The sequence below is a fragment of the Netta rufina genome (genome assembly GCF_964035555.1).
Source record: "Netta rufina genome assembly, chromosome: 4".
Lineage (NCBI taxonomy): Eukaryota > Metazoa > Chordata > Aves > Anseriformes > Anatidae > Netta > Netta rufina.
The window spans coordinates 53,795,706-53,812,847 of NC_140127.1; the positions used below are offsets into that span (position 1 = coordinate 53,795,706).

Genomic DNA, 17,142 nt, shown 5'->3' on the forward strand with positions numbered 1-17,142 from the left:
GGGGTGCTGGTCAGCAGGCAGCCAAACAAGAGCCAGCAGTGAGCCTAGGGGTCAGCAAGGCCAGTGGCATCCTGGCCTGCATCAGAAATAACATGGCCAGTAGGACTGGGGAAGGGACTGCCCCCCTCGTGCAATCCCTTCCCTAGTGGGGAAAAGAGATAGGAAACAAACCCTTCCCAAAGGGGGAAGGGACTAAGGGACGTGGTTTGCTGATGGGACACAGTAAGTCAGGTTGGTGGTTGGACTTGGTCTTGAAGGTCTTTTTCAACCCTGGTGGCACAGCTGCAGAATGCTATTTCTGTTAAAGAGTCTCCACGTAAGCATGAAGACCTGGGTGCAAGCAGGGCAAGGAGCTAAAAATCAAAGAACTGAAGAAACACTTTTAAAATTAATTTAAAATGTTTAGAATAATGAATGTGAGAGCCAGAGTGAATTTTATGCAATCATTTACAGAAAACGGGCCAAAAAAAAGCATAGAAAAAAGTTAATGAACACCTCCTTTCAAGAGAAATATAGCACTGCATCAGATTATAGCATGATTGATTTTGTTAATGACCTGTGCTCCTCCTCTTCCATCTCCTCACTTCGTAAGATACAACACTCATTCTACCCACACAAATGAAAAAATAAAGAGAAATACCAGAGCAAAAGGTACTGAGCTTGTATCCAGCTGGAGGAGAGAAACGCTGCCCCCCAGTGCTCCACAGCACCCACAGCAGCACAGCCACTCCTTGCTCCTCACCTCTCCAGCATGGTCTGGGCTCTACGCTCAGGAGCTTTCCCTAAATCACTCTTTTTTGGACACTGAAGAAAAACTGTATTCACAAAAAACATTACTGTTCTGAAACTGTATTTTAGACCTTTTTTTTCCAAGCACAAGTGGCTGGTTGAATGATTTTGCCACGTGTCAATTCTAACAAATAGAAAAAAAGGAAAGAAAACCGTATCATTTAAATCTACAAACCCTTCTGACACTAACAAAAGGAGTATAAGAGGAGTTCTGGGACACAGCAAGGGGCAAACAGCTGGAGAAGAGAGGTTGCACTGTAGCTTGCTATGTCAGAACTAACACAATTCAATCCTGAAAACTTTCAGCTACCAGCTGGAAAGCAGTAACAGTCTCTACAGGTCGTTTTGCCTACACAGAAAATCCTTTCAAGATCCCTAAAAACTGGAAGCCAGTGGCCTCTTCAGGCTCACCAGAGGCTGAGCTGCTGGCAGGAGGCTGTGACAGGCTGTCCTGCCATGCAAACCGCGTGATGCGTCTGCTGTGTGCTTCATCATCAAACATTACAGTCCCTTCAGCTTCAGTGCTGCCTTGGGAAGGTGGCAGGGGGACAGGACCCAGCTGTGAGCTTAGCCCCAAGATTGCATTTGTTCCTTGCACTTTGCTTACACAAAGAAGTGTGTGAAAATAGCAGCACCCACTAGCAGGAGGTGGCTAGAGGAAGGGCACGCACATGATTGTTGCTCCTTCAACAGCCAGAAGTAATGGTTTCCTGTACCCAAGGCTTTCTGTTGTCTCAGAGTGCTCACCTTGTCCAAATGGGGCTGGATTGAGTCCAGTCATCAGAGAAGGCAGGAATCACGACTGGCAAGCAAAAAAGGCATTTTAACATTTCTAGCATATATGGTTGGTTGTGGCTCTACTGATTTAGGACTGTTTTTCATTCTACTCCCAAACTATTAAGAACTGAAAGGTTTCCTTCAAGGCAAGTGGTACATTTAAATAAAGGAGCCTGGAAAACAAGGTGCTCTCTGCCTTGCCATACACAATGCAGCTATCAAGACACAGCTAGCAAACATTCCAGCTGAGCTACAGGAAACGAAAATTTAGCTCAAAGAGCACTCAAACTACTAATGAACACCTCCTAAAGAAGTAAAGGCTCCAGAAGTGCAAGACAGTGGGACTTGGTGCAGTCAGCTTCATATGGTAACTCAGGACATTAGACATCTCTTAAACTCAGTACCTCATAAGATTAAGCTCAAAAATTCTACATAAGCTATTTATCAGTTTTATATCAGTATTATCTGAGCTTTATTCTTCTTAAGTTATTTTTACACACCTTCCTTCCACACAGAGTGGCAATGGACAGGATGCAACTTGAGGTTCAGCTCCCCACTTGTCTATGCAAATGGACTCACATGTGTATAAAGCTTAAAGTTGTCTCTAGTTGTCACATTTTACACGTGTACTTAATGATTAAAATCCAAAGACTTTACAGCAACAGAGCAGTTTCATTCGGTTGGCAGTGCCTGCCCACGCTTAGTCAACACAGCATGCAGTTCAGGCATGCTGGTAGATTTAGTACTTAACACAGAGTTTAGTAAAGCAGCCTGAGCTAAGCCTGTAAAAAATTATCACCTCTGACTCAGAAATCTAAGACTCTTGGTTGGCTGACTTACTTTAAAAAATAAATAAATCCCAGCCCTTCTTTCCTTACTGCTCTCCTGTTCAGTACCCTGAAGTGGTGTGTGGGATACTACATTTGGCCAGAAAAATTGGTTAATGGAATCACTGCTTATAACAGGAAACACATGAATGTTGTCTCGCTTTCCTCTGCCTGACTACTTTTGGAATGCAACAAAAAATGGTATCTTTAAAATCTTCCTCCTCCTCCATCCATTTTGGTTGAAACTGATCTTTTGGTCATACATCAGCTGTTTGTACAAAGACTGTTTCCAAAGGAGAACAGTCTAAAATGAGCAAGGAAGCCTTAAAAATAAAATCAACTACAGGTAACTCTTGTCACACTGATCGACTCTGCTTCATGTGTAGCTTCTCCTTGAGCGAAGATGAAAGAAGAGGGAACAAGGTGATGAACAATAGCTAGCTACAGTTTCTCTGGAACCACAGAGATTACTAAATTAACTGTGGTAGGGAGTTCCAATATAAGATTGCACATACAGAGTCCTCTTTAAGGCTACAGACTTGATTGTGACTAAGCATCCTTTACTGCCAAAAATGCTTCAGGAGATGCACAAAAAATCAAATACCTGTTAAAAGAAAAAAAAGTTTTCTCCCTTTGTTCACAAACTGAGTATGTACATTGGAACAAAACCAGAAAAAGCCAAGAAGAGTGAAGAAAAAGGCCAGTTATTTTAAATTGTTCCTCCTATTAATAGCATTTCCTATTTTCCTTTTTGGCCACACTTTTTTCTCCAACTGTTCTGCTTATCCAGCTGTAGATTGTTAAGATTGTATCTTGCGGCTATTATGTCTCATAGGAAAGGTCTGAACAGGCAATTTCATTTGTTTGTTTGTTTTTCCTATTTAACATGGAAGGTTTTGTGGCTTTGAAAAACTAGTAAGACTACTTTCAGTCACAAAAAGATGCATCAAACTCACAAAAACAGTAGCTTTGCTGAGGTTGAACATCCCCTTCATTACCTTGAAGCATATGAGACCCCTTCACATGTTCTGTATACACAGACATGCTCCTGAGGTCACTGAGCTTTGAAGAAGCATTCGAGAGGCATCTATGCCCATATGCAGCTTACCCCATATTAAGTCCAATTACATTCCAAGCAACTCATTAATGACAAATGTTTTGGTATGTGCAGTGTCCAGTTAGCCAAGGTCTCTTTTTAAGATGCAATAAAAATGTTTCAATGACTGTTAACCTGACAGCTTTCCCAGTCATTTCAAACATTAAGACTATTACTGTTTACTATATTTACTACAGTGTATTGTTCTCTATGGTTCCTTGTGATTCTTATACTATGGCCTTGCAGTCAGAGGGTAGAATTTTCAGAGCTCAAGCTGTGAAATTCAAACCTCAGTGAACCAGAGACTATTATCTGGAGACACAAGGTTCTCTGAGGCATTTTTTGTCCCAGTGTGTGGTGTATTGTCTAACTCACATAAGGTGAGATACATGAAATGATGCACTTGCACACTCATTTGCGGTGTTTTGTTTTTTTTTTTCCCCCTGGTCTGTGGTTCTTTAGCTCTACAGAAATTTAAGAAAGAAATAAGATAACAGTGGATAATCACGGTTAAAGTGGTAAAGGATTACAGACTGAAGCTGCATACATGAGATCAAATTCAGTATGGTATGAAGTACACACTACAGAACTCAACTCAAGTCATGAAAGAAATTTAATTCCTTCTGCTAGGGTTGGATTTTTCTGGTCCTTAGTTCCATAGTCTAACATGGAAAGATGAAATAGAAGCATCGTGTTTTCTTCAGAGCAACATTGGTGATGCATTTTTTTCCCCCAGAACTCATCAGAACAGTGTATCTACAAAATCATTTCTTCTCTGGTTAGTTAATTTTATACTATCAGAACTATGTTACATATACAGCTGAAAAATAAAAAGTCCAAAAGCTGATGAGCTTTGCGTGACTGAAATGTGAATGGGAAATCACACAGACAGTACAAACAGAGCACTGGGCAAATATTCCCACTCAGAAAACAAAACAGTCCACACTTCACAGATTATAGCTGCTAACAACCTTCATGGAAGCACATAAGCCAAGACTTACCATCATAGCGACTGGGAGAATCACACGCTTTCTGAGGGGTCGCCACTCGCAGGAATATCTGTTGTCTCCATGAATGCCGGCGAGTCCTTATGGGGCTGTCAGCACCAACAGCCTGCTGGCTGTGTTGGGATTCGTAGTCACTAAAATCGCAGAACACAGAATGGCTTGTCAGGAGGTTACCCGAATTTGCCAGGAACAGCGATACAGTTCAGGGAATATAACAAAAACCATCAGCTAAGGCATACAGTGTGCAGTGCACATGCTGTGTCAAGCCATAAGCAGCAGGTGGGTGAAACTTGCTCAGTGGCAGCATGCTTTTATAAGGCTGCAAACATCACTCAGGTTCACCAGAAGGAGCTGGCAGCTCTGTGCAATCTGCTTTCTGAAGTTTTATTTAATTTTCAGCTTTCTTTGTGGCAGTACTTGAAACACAACGAATTAAAGATACTTAAACATACACCATAGTGTACCTTTAGTGCCCTGCTACCATCTATACCATCACTACCACGCCATCCACAATATCTAGTAGCGACTCATAGGAGATAAGAGTTCTGTTGATGCCTTTTATCAGCAAACATCAAGGAGTTTTATAAACCTTAATTAAAATTCCAGCCTTCTGTGAACCAGATAGGTAGCATACACCTTTACAACACAGACTCAGAACAAAAATTTTAACCTTTGTGTTCCCAAGTCACCATCTGAAATAAGCAACAAAGTTGTGAACAGAATCCAGGTACCTTACATGTTACACCTTTGATGAAATCCACAAACTACACACAGAGCTTTTTATTCAGAATATTAAATGAAGTAATGAACAGTGATAATGTCTTCCTATTGAAAATCCCACTAATGAATTTAAGCCATTACATTTTTAAACAAGTCATTGTTTTACTCCAACCATTGGCTAAGTGATTACATCGGTCTTTGTTCAAGCTGAGAGTGATAAATGAACTTTCAACAGCTCTGGCAACTGGGAACAGCATTTCACAGGCTGTCCTCTCCTTCCACCTCAAGGACGCTGACATTGCTTAGGATGAACCACATATATTCTCTTAACTGAAAACAGCAAACATAGTCCTTTGGCAGGAATAATCACAGAAGTGGAGAGATGGAAGTTGCACAACCATCACAACATCAACATGGATAAGCGCTGCAAACTTTGTAAGAGAGGAGTTGGGAATGGTTCCACCTTTTTGACAGCAATCACATGCAGAATACATGCAAGTGAATTGTTGCACAAGTCAGATTTTGCAAGTGCAAGAAGCATTTGAAATATTTCAAACTAAGAAACCTTTGAATAATAACACAGTTTTACCTCCAGGCTTAAAGAGAGAACCCTACCTTGTTGCGCTCCTAAAGTCAGAGGTGTTATTTTCATCTACAGGAGCCAGAAATTTTAAGAAATTTGGCACAGAAGAAGAAGAATGAAGCTTTTTCCTTAAGGCAGTACGGTAGGAGATGCTGAGAGTGCAGTTGGGAAAAGTATAGTTTAGAACAAGGAAGTACAAATCCACAGAATAAAAACACATACCGCTAAATTTTAAACAAAAAGCAGCTAAATCTTCAAGGCATGAATACCAAAGAAACCAAAGTCAAAGTTAAAACCACTAACAAAGTGATACTTTGCAATACATGTTTCTTTGGGCAAACTAAAATGTTCCAATATAAATAAATATACTTCGGGCAAATTTGTTATTCTTTAACACAGCACAAGATTTTCAGTGCGTGTTTCAAGTAAATTCCTTTAACCTAGTAGGAACTGATGCCAGCTTTACAACTGAAAATTTACTTAAATATTAGTTGTGACAATTGACCAAGTTTGGAGGAAAAGGTTAGGAAAAGCTGGCACTGATAATCATTGAACCAGCAAATGAAAAAAAAGACTTTGGCAAAGAGCATTTTGTAAAGCTTTAATAGGGTTTTATTCAGACAAGCTTGGAACTTTTAAGCTAAAAGCTGAGCTTTCTGACATTATTTAGGATTGATTTATCCTAAATAAAGCTTCAGGATGCAACAGACAGGAGCACTAATCAAATTTCATCAGTTTTCTGGACAACATCCTACGTAGCTCTGCTCTTTAGTTTAAAATAACCAGCTCCCAACACACTCAGGAGACAGTTAATAGAAGGAAGTAAGAACAACTCAGTTAATGGAAAGTTTCTGTATGGAATGAAAACATAGAAAGTTATTTGGCTGATGAGACTGAAGACCTTTCCTCAGAAGAGCACACAAAATCACGTGAATAGGAAAATTTACTCCTGACAAACTAAGTTTTATTGAGAAAAGCTTCTGATAAACCTTAATGTTATGTTTGGATGGCATTTAGTTCTGTCTCCTGAAGATGTGAACAGGGATGGGGGGGATAACCTGGGAACACCAGAAGTACGAAGTGACACAGTTCTTTAGTAGCTGGTACTAAGCATGAGGAAGATTCTGCTGTAGCACAGTGTAACTGTAATCAGGTTATGCTTACAGTAAATCAATTATGGTTACTTGGTAATTTCACTTAGAGGAATACAATCAACCTAGGCAGTTTGACTTCCTGATTTCAATTCATTAATTTATTTGATGTCCCTATCCATTTCAGTTCTCTGTCTCATTTAGAGTTTCACTGCAGTACACCCATAAACAACAGGGAAGGGGAAGTAGAAAGTGCTACTGCAGAATGTATCACCAAATCTACGGTGGAAGAACCTACTTTTAAGAATTCGACCTTCAGGATTCAAATAAAGGGGCATTAGTGTGGTGTTCAGGCCTGGGTAAGTGTTGTTAAAACACAGTAAAGAGGACACTGCAGACTCGTGTTTCCTCCCCTGAGCAATACCATACCTCTGAGGTGAAGCTAAATGGAGAGGGACGCTAGCAAGTGCTCAGCAAATGCAACTGAAGGGACTGGTTGTGGGCTGAGTACTTTCTCAGGAGCAAAAAAAACAGCACCTTGGGAAACAGGAAGCTTTCATACAAGGAAACAGAAAAGGAACAACAAACAGCAATAAAATTTGCTTGCCAATGGTCAGTGATGCTGACCGTGCTTTGAAGGACATTTAGCCTCATTAGCCTTTGGAGCTAAAAGAAGTTTAACTAGAAGGGGTTTCACAGTTAAGATTTTTAAGAAGCCACTCGTTTCAGGTTCTCAGGAAAATAAAAGGTTCATGTCAATACTCCCTATGCACATTTCTGTTTTAAGAAATAAGGAACAGAAAAATATCATTTGATATTGCTATTAAAGACAATTTAACCAAGACAAACACATAAGCTCCCTTTTTCCTTTTCTGTACTGGTTGTCCACAGTTCAGCTACTTCTTGCCTATTTTGGTTAACTTAGTAAATTTTCCTTTAAATGTCAGGCACAAAAGGATATTAATATGTTTCTCTGTTACCATGAACAAAGCTGAACAGAACTGAATGATTCAGGAGAGGCAGAGCGAGCTAGATTACAGGTTCTTGGCAACTTATCACTGGCACAATTTGAAGTAGTGCTGCTGTCTGCTGCATAACAAGAAGCTGCTTTGGAGCAACTGTCTCCAAAGAATGTCATGCATCTGAAAATTTTATTCATTAAAAGAAAAAGTTACACAGCTATCAGCGCTACACTCAGTAGTGGAGCAGTTGAGTTCCCCCTCCCATAAAAATCTACCACCCCTTAGTCTTTATGAAATTGCTTTAATTATCTGCCTACAGAGCTTTATATTTACAGCACGGTAAAACAAACCCTACCCCAAACTAGGTCCAGGTGCTATCTCACCTCTTTTGTGCAAAATGCCCACTTTGTTCTCCACTTGAATTATGCCTTAGATATTTAAAAAAGTTGGGTGAAGAGGCCGAGGGGTTAAGACGAGCTAGAGTAGGAGAACGTGCAAGTTGACCAGAAGAACTTTTAGATTCGCCGACAGATGCGTTCATATCGTACAGTGGGATTCCAACCAAAGGAACGGAGTTGAGGTAGCAGAAAGAACAAAACACAGTAAGAGAGAGGGAATGGGAAGGGGAGAGCTAAAAAATAAATAAAAGTGAAATTTCTTCTCTAATCTTTGAAAGTAACAAATATTTGTAACAAACACAAATCAGCCATTTTGTACATTTTTCGCAGTTAATGTAGTAACTGCAAGAGGCTGAACATTTTAACCCAATCAACAAAGCCTGAAACAAACACTCCGAATCTTTAGCGAGGCATTTCAGTGAATGATAAATTCAAATTCCTAAAGTATGTTAATAACAACCCTGTTTCTTCTCCCTCATATTGCTTCCCCTTGGTTTCTACGATAAAGTCAGGCATATGATCAAGAGACTTCATGGATGAGAAGTGAAGTGTTAGATGTTTTGAAGATTTGGACCCATTCACACTTTGAAAACAACTTAACAATCAGGGTAAGCTATTCAAAAAATGCTCACAAAACATACATGACTTGTTCAAAGTACTGTTTTCTTCTGTGTCTTGTTTTGTATGTTTCCTATGAAAGGTACACAAGAGTAATTTCTTTTTTTGGGCTGAGTTGTGTGAAAGAGCAGACAGACTTAGGCCTTAGTAAAAATTACATAGTCAAATAGCAATAACCAAGCAAATTAAAAATATACTTAATTTTTAACTGCATTCCTATATTAAGATAGGAACTGACTGAACAAGCTACAACAAGCGTCAGGGCAACTTTCATGAAGGTAACAGACCAACAGCACAAGTTCTAAACTGCATTACAAACACATTCCAGTATTTAAGAATTAAAAAGGTTCAAGAAAGGGACAAAAAGGCAACCTGGGTTATGTTTCCTTTTAAATGCTATAATTCTTCTTTTCCCTGTCATCACCTATTTCAGGCATGTTCTTTTATTGCCCTGCCTCCTGCAGGGAAAAGTAAGTTGGAACACATACAGATTTCCTACTGTCTAACTTGTGTAAACGAGCAGTTTTGGCAGTGAAATGGAAGTCTACAGACAGAAGTGTTTCCATAGTAATTGGAAAAAGCCAGATAGAGGGAGGAAAGAAAACTGCCATAACATTCAGAGACTTTGAAAATGCTGAGGCAGGATTACAAAGGAAGATAGCTTGAAGAATATTAGCATTAAGGCAGTCAGTAGCTTGCTTTTGCAAGTAAAATTTACATAGGCTCACTGAAACACTGCACAGGAGCCTTAGCTCTACTAACAATACTGTCAGTTTTGTGTGTTACTTTAAAACCACACATGAATTCACCAAACAGTAAGGTTTTCAGCATCAGAAATGCTATGTTATTTTTCTCTACAAATAGACTGTGTAGATGGAGCATTTATTTACAATGCTTGCAGATCGAAACAACAAAAATTACTGAATATAGCTTGCAAAAATATCATCTAATGCCTTAGGAGAGATCCTACTTAGCTTTGTGACAAAGTGTGGAACTACATGTCTCATGTTTCATCTCCCCTGAAGCTCATGGAAACTAACACCGTGGAGCACGCAGGACAGAAGTGTTTCTAAACAGGATACCTACAAACCTCCGAAGAGTGACACCCTGCTGTGACATTTCTTATCCACTAAGAACACACACCAGGTATGCAATCACCATCCCCAAATATGCCTTCACCAAATGAAAGCACAGCCTGCTTTTAGTAAGTCTTACTTTCTCATGTGAGGAGTCTCTGTGCTCACTGAGTGATACCTCATAAGTTTCCTCTGGGAAACAGATGGCGATGTTTCAACAGGTACCAGAGACTCCTGGCTTTCTGACGGTAAATGACTCAGTGTGTTTGCTCGCCTTCGAAAGCTTTGCTGAGGTAATGTAACAGACTGCTCAATTGGGTAACTATCTGTGTCGCTGGAGAGATCACCCACTGATCCACTGGTCTTGACAGCATTCTCTGTAGGAAGTGTAGGAAGTCTGTCTCTCTCCTTTTCACACAACGGTGGTTCCTAGCAGAGCAAAATACAAGGTTACTGATATGTGGTTTTACCATTGGTTTGGGGGATTGCAGTTCCATGTCGTTAGTCACCCCCCACAGAGATCTGCTTCAGACTTGCACATTTTTATCACAATATCTCAAAGAAAGAATCACTGATATTCAGTGGTTTTTGTTCTTAAGCATTTGGGTCATCAAATTACAGTCTCCATTCTACAGAGGAAAAAATAATTTTGAGAGTGATTGCATTTTACAGTATGTTGAACACAACTCAGAAGGAAGGGAAAATTAACAGGTGGGTCAGGTTTGGGTAACAATGACAGCAATGAAAAGGCAGCATTTCAGAGTACTGTTTATTTAGCACCCCATTTTACAACGTAAGATTCCTTTTTTCCATTTTAAGACTCACACAAAGGACTTTAATCCTATGACTAAATGCCTGTTTCAGCCCCAAATCATGTATTTTTCTTCACTTCCCACCTTCTGTGATTTTTGCAAAGTCAGCCATTCTTTCAGAATCGTAAACATGGAGAGAAGACTCTCCATTACCTGCACTCAGGAGTACACTGTAGGTGACCAGGCACTGGAGCAGAATTGGTAACTGCATCCAAGTCTGCAGAGTGCTAGGCTGCATCCAAGGAAGATGACTGGCTTTCTTCTAGGTTATTTGTTTATATTACTTTGTTCAGACTAAAAACTTTCTAACCATGCAAAGTGGGAAATTACTCCACTTCTTGGTTTAGTTTTATACTTCTCATGTATGCAGTCCTGCATTCATGGTATGTACTTGCAGGGCTGAAGCTAGCTAGATCAGGGTCAGCAATATGGTAATTATCAAATTTGTTTTGCTGGATTCAGATTATGTTCGGTAATATTTTATTTCACATCTATGGATTCACATGATAGGAAACAGATACAAAATATGTATTTGTATATAGTCCAACACATTCCTACTTCAAATGGAATCCCTCTTGCACCATTATTTTCTATAGGAGAAGGAACACAAGAAAACACAAGGAAAGGCCTAACGGCAACTTGAAACTTCTGGAGAACAGGAATATAAACTTTTACTAAGTCCCAACTTATCAAAAAGAATAGAAGTCTTTGGTGAAACTCTATAGATGACAGCACCTTATACGTGATCATCTGTTAGCATGTGACTGTTATTTCTTAATCTGAACCTGTTACCAGAATGAATTGTGAAATTACTTTGTTCAAGTTGTTCTCAGATGATTCAAATACATTTAACATATTATACACGTGAAAAGTGGTTTGGGTAACCAACTTAAAAATTCAAAAAAATGGAAAAATTGTTTCAAGCTGGGAAAGTGAAGGGGAAGACAGTGACTGACCAGAGAGGCTACCTGCAGTGTGTACATCCCCATCACCCTCAGAGGGATTTGGCACAGGAATAAAGAAATGCACCAATGGACCATCAAGTGGCAGCAGGACTCTTGGAAGAAAGCATACCTAAGCCCTACTCAGTGATACTGATTTTATCCTTCTGTGTGGATGTTCTGGGGTTCCTTTGTTTTCACACACAATCTGTTAGGTTATCCACTCCCCGAATATAACGAAAACAAAATGCAAGATGTTAGAACAAAACAGTTATGTGATCAGTTAGTGACTACACCTCACATCTGACTAGTTGTTTCAGGTAATACTAACAGGAGTTTCTCACTATATACAGACACTACAGGCTTTACTCACTTTATTTGTGCTGCTTAAGGTACTGGACACAGAGCTCTCTAGATCTACAGCACTAGAGCTGTCAAGTGGACCTCTGGCTTTACTGCCCTGTAGAGAAAAAGCACATCATCAATTAAAATTATAACATGAGGCATACCAAAAAGGGCTTGCATAGAATTGATAGAATCTGTAGCTTTCAAAGACAGCAACAAATTTAATTTTCCAAAATGCCTAGCAATAGCCTTAGTCCCTGTGAGAAACAAAGACTTTATTCAGGGCAGTCACTGACATTTTAAAGGATTCCTATGTAATTAGGGAATTCTCATGGGCAATTATGTGCTTTCCATGGTATGAATATAATCACATATTGCACGTATGCACTATAACCACTATTAAAATACCTTCTAACAGTAGTCTAACCAGGAAATTGTCATACTAGATACTTACTATCAAGATACAAAAAGTTGAAAGGGCTATTAAAAAAGGACTGAAAACTGTATCAATTTAATATACACCAAACATAATTTCTGGTATTATAACATCAGTCAGAAGACAAGTATTTCTGTGCAATTTTTGACAATATTTTTTGTATAATGTGTTGAACTCTAATGCTTTATGCAACTAACAGAAATATCAAGAAACCTATTGATGGATTTTTACTTGTTAACACAACTATGTAACTCATATCCTCCTAACCTTAGAGAGTAATACTACATTATGTTCTGAAGCAAAGGCGTATGATCTCTTTGAACTGCTATTCTAACTATAATTTAATATGTTAGCATTATTCACAATAGTGAATATTGCTTCCTTGAAGCCGAGGCAAAGTGCTTTTGCTTTGCCTCAGATCTGTACAAAATCAAGAACTTTCATCAAAACACCCATGACGGTGAAAATGCAACCAATATACAACTGTACACAACTGTGCTTATATGACAATAGCTTATGTGTCTTTGGACAAATTGGCAAAATCAAGAACGATGCTAATAGCATGTTTCACCTCCCAAACACATGCACAACAGGATTCTGTGGGGATGAACTCTATGAACAGTGGTCAGGCAGTTATGAGGGGAGATATGCAACTACAAATCCTCAGCATATGCATAATTATACCAGTGAGAATAAGCCATTTACCATGGCCATTCTTTTGCCATCATTTGCTTCTAGGGAACAGGTTAGGTATGACAGCTGAAATAGGCTTTGAAAGCCTAGTTTGTCACTACAAACTGCATTTCTGAGGAAGTATTTTGCAGATAAACTAAACTAGATCTTCCCTCAACTTAACAGTTTGCCTAAAAGAAATGAGAGTGTCCTCATTTGTATTCCTTACTATTTGCTGTTTGGTTTTGTTGCATGTCAGCTCTCTGAAAGTTCTGATTCTTTTAATCATTTGTCAAGCAGAAGTCTTTCCAAATCTTACAGGTTTCCTCAGGCATCTCCCTGAACCCCTTCTACTTTGCACTCTGTTTTGAAATGAAGCGCAAAAACAAATAATATATGAATGAGACAACTCTCTGGGGGATTAAGTAGTACTTAAATCTGACATCTGATTTGTTTTCTTAGATGCTGCTGTATAATTAGGAGATAGTTTCAGCCATTTGTTCATGATAAACATTTTCCCAATGTGTTTTCTTGGGGATCACTGTCACATAGAAGTTAGTTGTTCCCATAACAGGTACTGACAGACATTGTTTGTGAAGAATTGATGTGATATTGCCCACATGCCTGCATATTCCTAGTGCTTTCTGAAGTTCTTTACATTGCTTGCCTTTAGGTAGTCTCTAACTGTTATGGTTTAAACCAGCAGGCAGCTAAGAACCACACAGCCGTTTGCTCACTCTCCCCACACAGGGGTTGGGAGACAGAATCAGTGAAAAAAAGTAAAACTTGTGTATTGAGATGAAGACAGTGTAACAGGACAGAAAAGGGAAAATAAAATAATAGGAATAACAACAACTATAAAAGAATACACAAAACAAGTGATGCGCAATGCAATTGCTCACCACCCATTGACCGATGCCCAGCCAGTCTCCAAGCAATGGCAGCCCTCCCAGCCAACTCCTCCCAGTTTTATTGTTCAGCATGATGCCATTTGGTATGGGACATCCCTTTGGCCAGTTTGGGTCAGCTGTCCTGGTTCTGTCCCCTCCCAGCTCCTGCTGCACGCCCAGTCTGCCCGCTGGCAAGACAGAGCGAGAAGCTGAAAAGTCCTTGGCTCTGTGTAAGCACTGCTCTGCAACAACTAAAACATCAGGGAGTTATCAACATTATTCTCATCCTAAATCCAAAACACAGCACCATACCAGTTTCCAGGAAGAAAATTAATTTTATCCCAGCCAAAACCTGGACACCAGCATTTAAAAGCTCAGTTGCCTCATTAATCATCAGTTCTTCTGTCATTAATAAATACAGTCTCATTTGGAGCGCTTAGTCAGTTCCCTAATCACTTCTTTCTACATAAAAAGAAGTGAACATTTGTGATTACTTTTATTTTCTAATTCCTAAAGAGAAATAAAACAATGGCAGCTTTTCATAAGTTCTCATGCTCAGCTTCATGTTCATTTTTAAAAATGAATATATATACTATTGTTTATCTAGTAATTAGTTCACTTCTTTCATGACTTAGTATTTTCTTTAGCAAAGCCCTTCTTTGTTTTGTTATCTTGTAACGTGAACACTCAAGTACTTTTTCACTCTGACTTTACCACTTAGCTGTAACCCAAAAGGCTAGCAAATGCAGCATATCTACTGCTCAATAAATAAAACAATGAAACTACATTCAGAGACAGTAAACATGAAGATACTTACACGTGATAAAATACTTTCAAATGATTCTGTCAGAGATCTTTTTGCTTTGTTCTTTAACATATCTAATCTGAATCTTGAAGCACTGCTGGGCACCTCATTTGCAGCATTCTCAGCCGGGGATTGTGAAGTCTGTAAGTGTTTAAAAACACAAGTGTGAAATACAAAACAGCACGGAGCAGAATTTCAGTGAACAATCTAAAGACCTCTGTAAAATCTATCAATACTTTCTCATGGCGTCCTTGGTTTTTCATGTCTTTCTCTACTTACACTTACATTGACATTTACCAAACTATCCTAACGTAAGACTAGAAAATGTCTTCAGATTATATTTGTAGAGTGCAGTAACACACTTCCAGAAGAACTGCCATTTCAATAGGGATTTATAGCTCTATCAACAAATGTTCTTTAATGCCACAATACAATTGTACAAGTTCTAAATGTTTATGTGTAACAGGCTGAAGATTTCTAATAGATTTACTTTTCTTCAGGCAAGATATACTTAATAAGAACTCTGAAGAGTCTTCATCACATAAATATGGGGCTAAGTGCCACAAACACATATAATAGATAATCTAACTCTATATATTTCACCAGTAAACACACTTCCACTTTAAAGCTAACAGTCTATTGAGAGTTCTGCTTTTTAAATAAGCATTTCAGTCCATTTTTAATGCTTGTGAAGATTGGTGTAGCAAACACAAAAATGATGCTACAATGCAAATACTACCATCCAAACCTAACACCTGCAGTAGAAACGAGAGCACAGTTTTCAGTGTTATTTTTGGGGGGTTTCATCTTGAGGCTGTCAGGCACTGCAGCCCTCTCTACCTGGCCCTAATTTAAGAGATTTGAATGTTAATCTATGTAACTATCAGTACGTGGACAACTTAACATCTGTCAGACGCTAGCATCACCAAATAGTCCTGTATAGATGTAGTTTTATAGCAACCTATTTCCAGGACAACAAAATTACAGACTTCTGTATTTTCTTTTCATTTTCATTAATGTTAACCTCAAAGGGCAAATTGGATGCTGTCTGCTGCAATGTTCTTATGAAAGACACCAGGGTGTTATGGGTTAATGATTGCTGAGGCAAATAACATTGCCAGAGTACATGTTCAAAGGTATCTGCTGTTACACAGCTCTGGAGATAAATTATCAGAGTAAATATAAAATGTTATGTTAAGACAAATGATGGACTAGGGGCAAGCCAACTGTTCTTACAGCCTTGGCACCTTTGCAAGTGCCAGATGAACCAGTTTTGGTTCCAGGAGCTGAGCAAACTGCAGCAGGTCTTAAGAATTTTCAGATCACACCAAAGATACATTAAGATATTATGTTGCTTCATATATCCCTACTTCTAAGCCATTCATAACTGACAACTATTTGATAGCTGGCATTAGACCAAATAAAGGTATTTCAGATATGATGATAAAGAACCTCAGGCAATGTTTCTTCCTGTCAAGTGTTGTGCTTTCTTTTCTCCTCCTCTTTTTTTCCTAAAAGCATATTTCTGGTGTGATGTGCAAACTAAGTAATCAGAACTAAACATGCACAGTTTTCTTCCTGCTTTCTCAAAAAGGTCAATAATTAACTAGTAAGCCATAAAATAAAAACAGACTAGCAAAATAAAGTAGTAGTAAATGAAGACTTCCTTTTATTTCCCCAGTTTCTTCAGAGGCCTAATTACTGCCCATATATTCATTTACTAGTTTATATCACAAATCATCAATAGCTATCATCACAGTGGGATTACCAGGCAGCAGTGGTGGAAGTCAGCCAATATTTTGGAAAGGGTCAAATGATCAGAACTGAAAGTTTTCAGAGAACTGATCCTCTTTTGAAATACAGATCTCCTCAAAGTGTCTCACATCAGTCAGTCACAAGTGAAGGCATATAAAACCATAAATTCCTTCTAAAAAATATTAACTGTGCTGTAAAAATAAAGCCGATTAAACAACACTGACACAATCTGATGCAGAATAAATAGTTCAGCTCTTTGGAAACATGACAATCTCTGCTGCTGTTTCTGCAGCAACGCTCCTCAGCTACTCCTCCTTGAGGCCAATTCAAGTGGTGGTTTGCACACAAGAAATAGTTTTCAGCTATCAACTACATGTAATGGTTTTTATCAAGGATCAAGTCCAATGTGTTGTCAGGACATTGGCTCATACAGACAGGGGGATGGCAAATGCCACAGATTAGCTGAGAGCAGTTATATATAAATTCTGTATATATTCTCTGACATATGCTGAATTGTCATTGTGGTGACAGGAAAGAAAGAA

General features: G+C 38.9%; 1 protein-coding gene across 6 annotated transcripts in view; it reads right to left on the reverse strand.

Annotated features, from left to right (window-relative positions):
- The window catches only part of TBC1D1 (TBC1 domain family member 1), a 109,326-nt gene that overhangs the window by 31,410 nt on the left and 60,774 nt on the right, over nucleotides 1–17,142 (reverse strand). For 3 of the 6 annotated variants that reach the window (XM_084286088.1, XM_084286087.1, XM_084286092.1), the window contains 6 exons: nucleotides 14,858–14,986; nucleotides 12,071–12,157; nucleotides 10,084–10,373; nucleotides 8,236–8,364; nucleotides 5,832–5,951; nucleotides 4,491–4,630 (listed from right to left, as the gene is read on the reverse strand). In XM_084286088.1, coding sequence (XP_084142214.1) covers nucleotides 4,491–4,630; nucleotides 5,832–5,951; nucleotides 8,236–8,364; nucleotides 10,084–10,373; nucleotides 12,071–12,157; nucleotides 14,858–14,986 — 895 coding nt within the window. The remainder of the gene's footprint in view (nucleotides 1–4,490; nucleotides 4,631–5,831; nucleotides 5,952–8,235; nucleotides 8,365–10,083; nucleotides 10,374–12,070; nucleotides 12,158–14,857; nucleotides 14,987–17,142) is intronic. The other 3 variants (XM_084286089.1, XM_084286091.1, XM_084286090.1) reach the window with 3 other exon arrangements.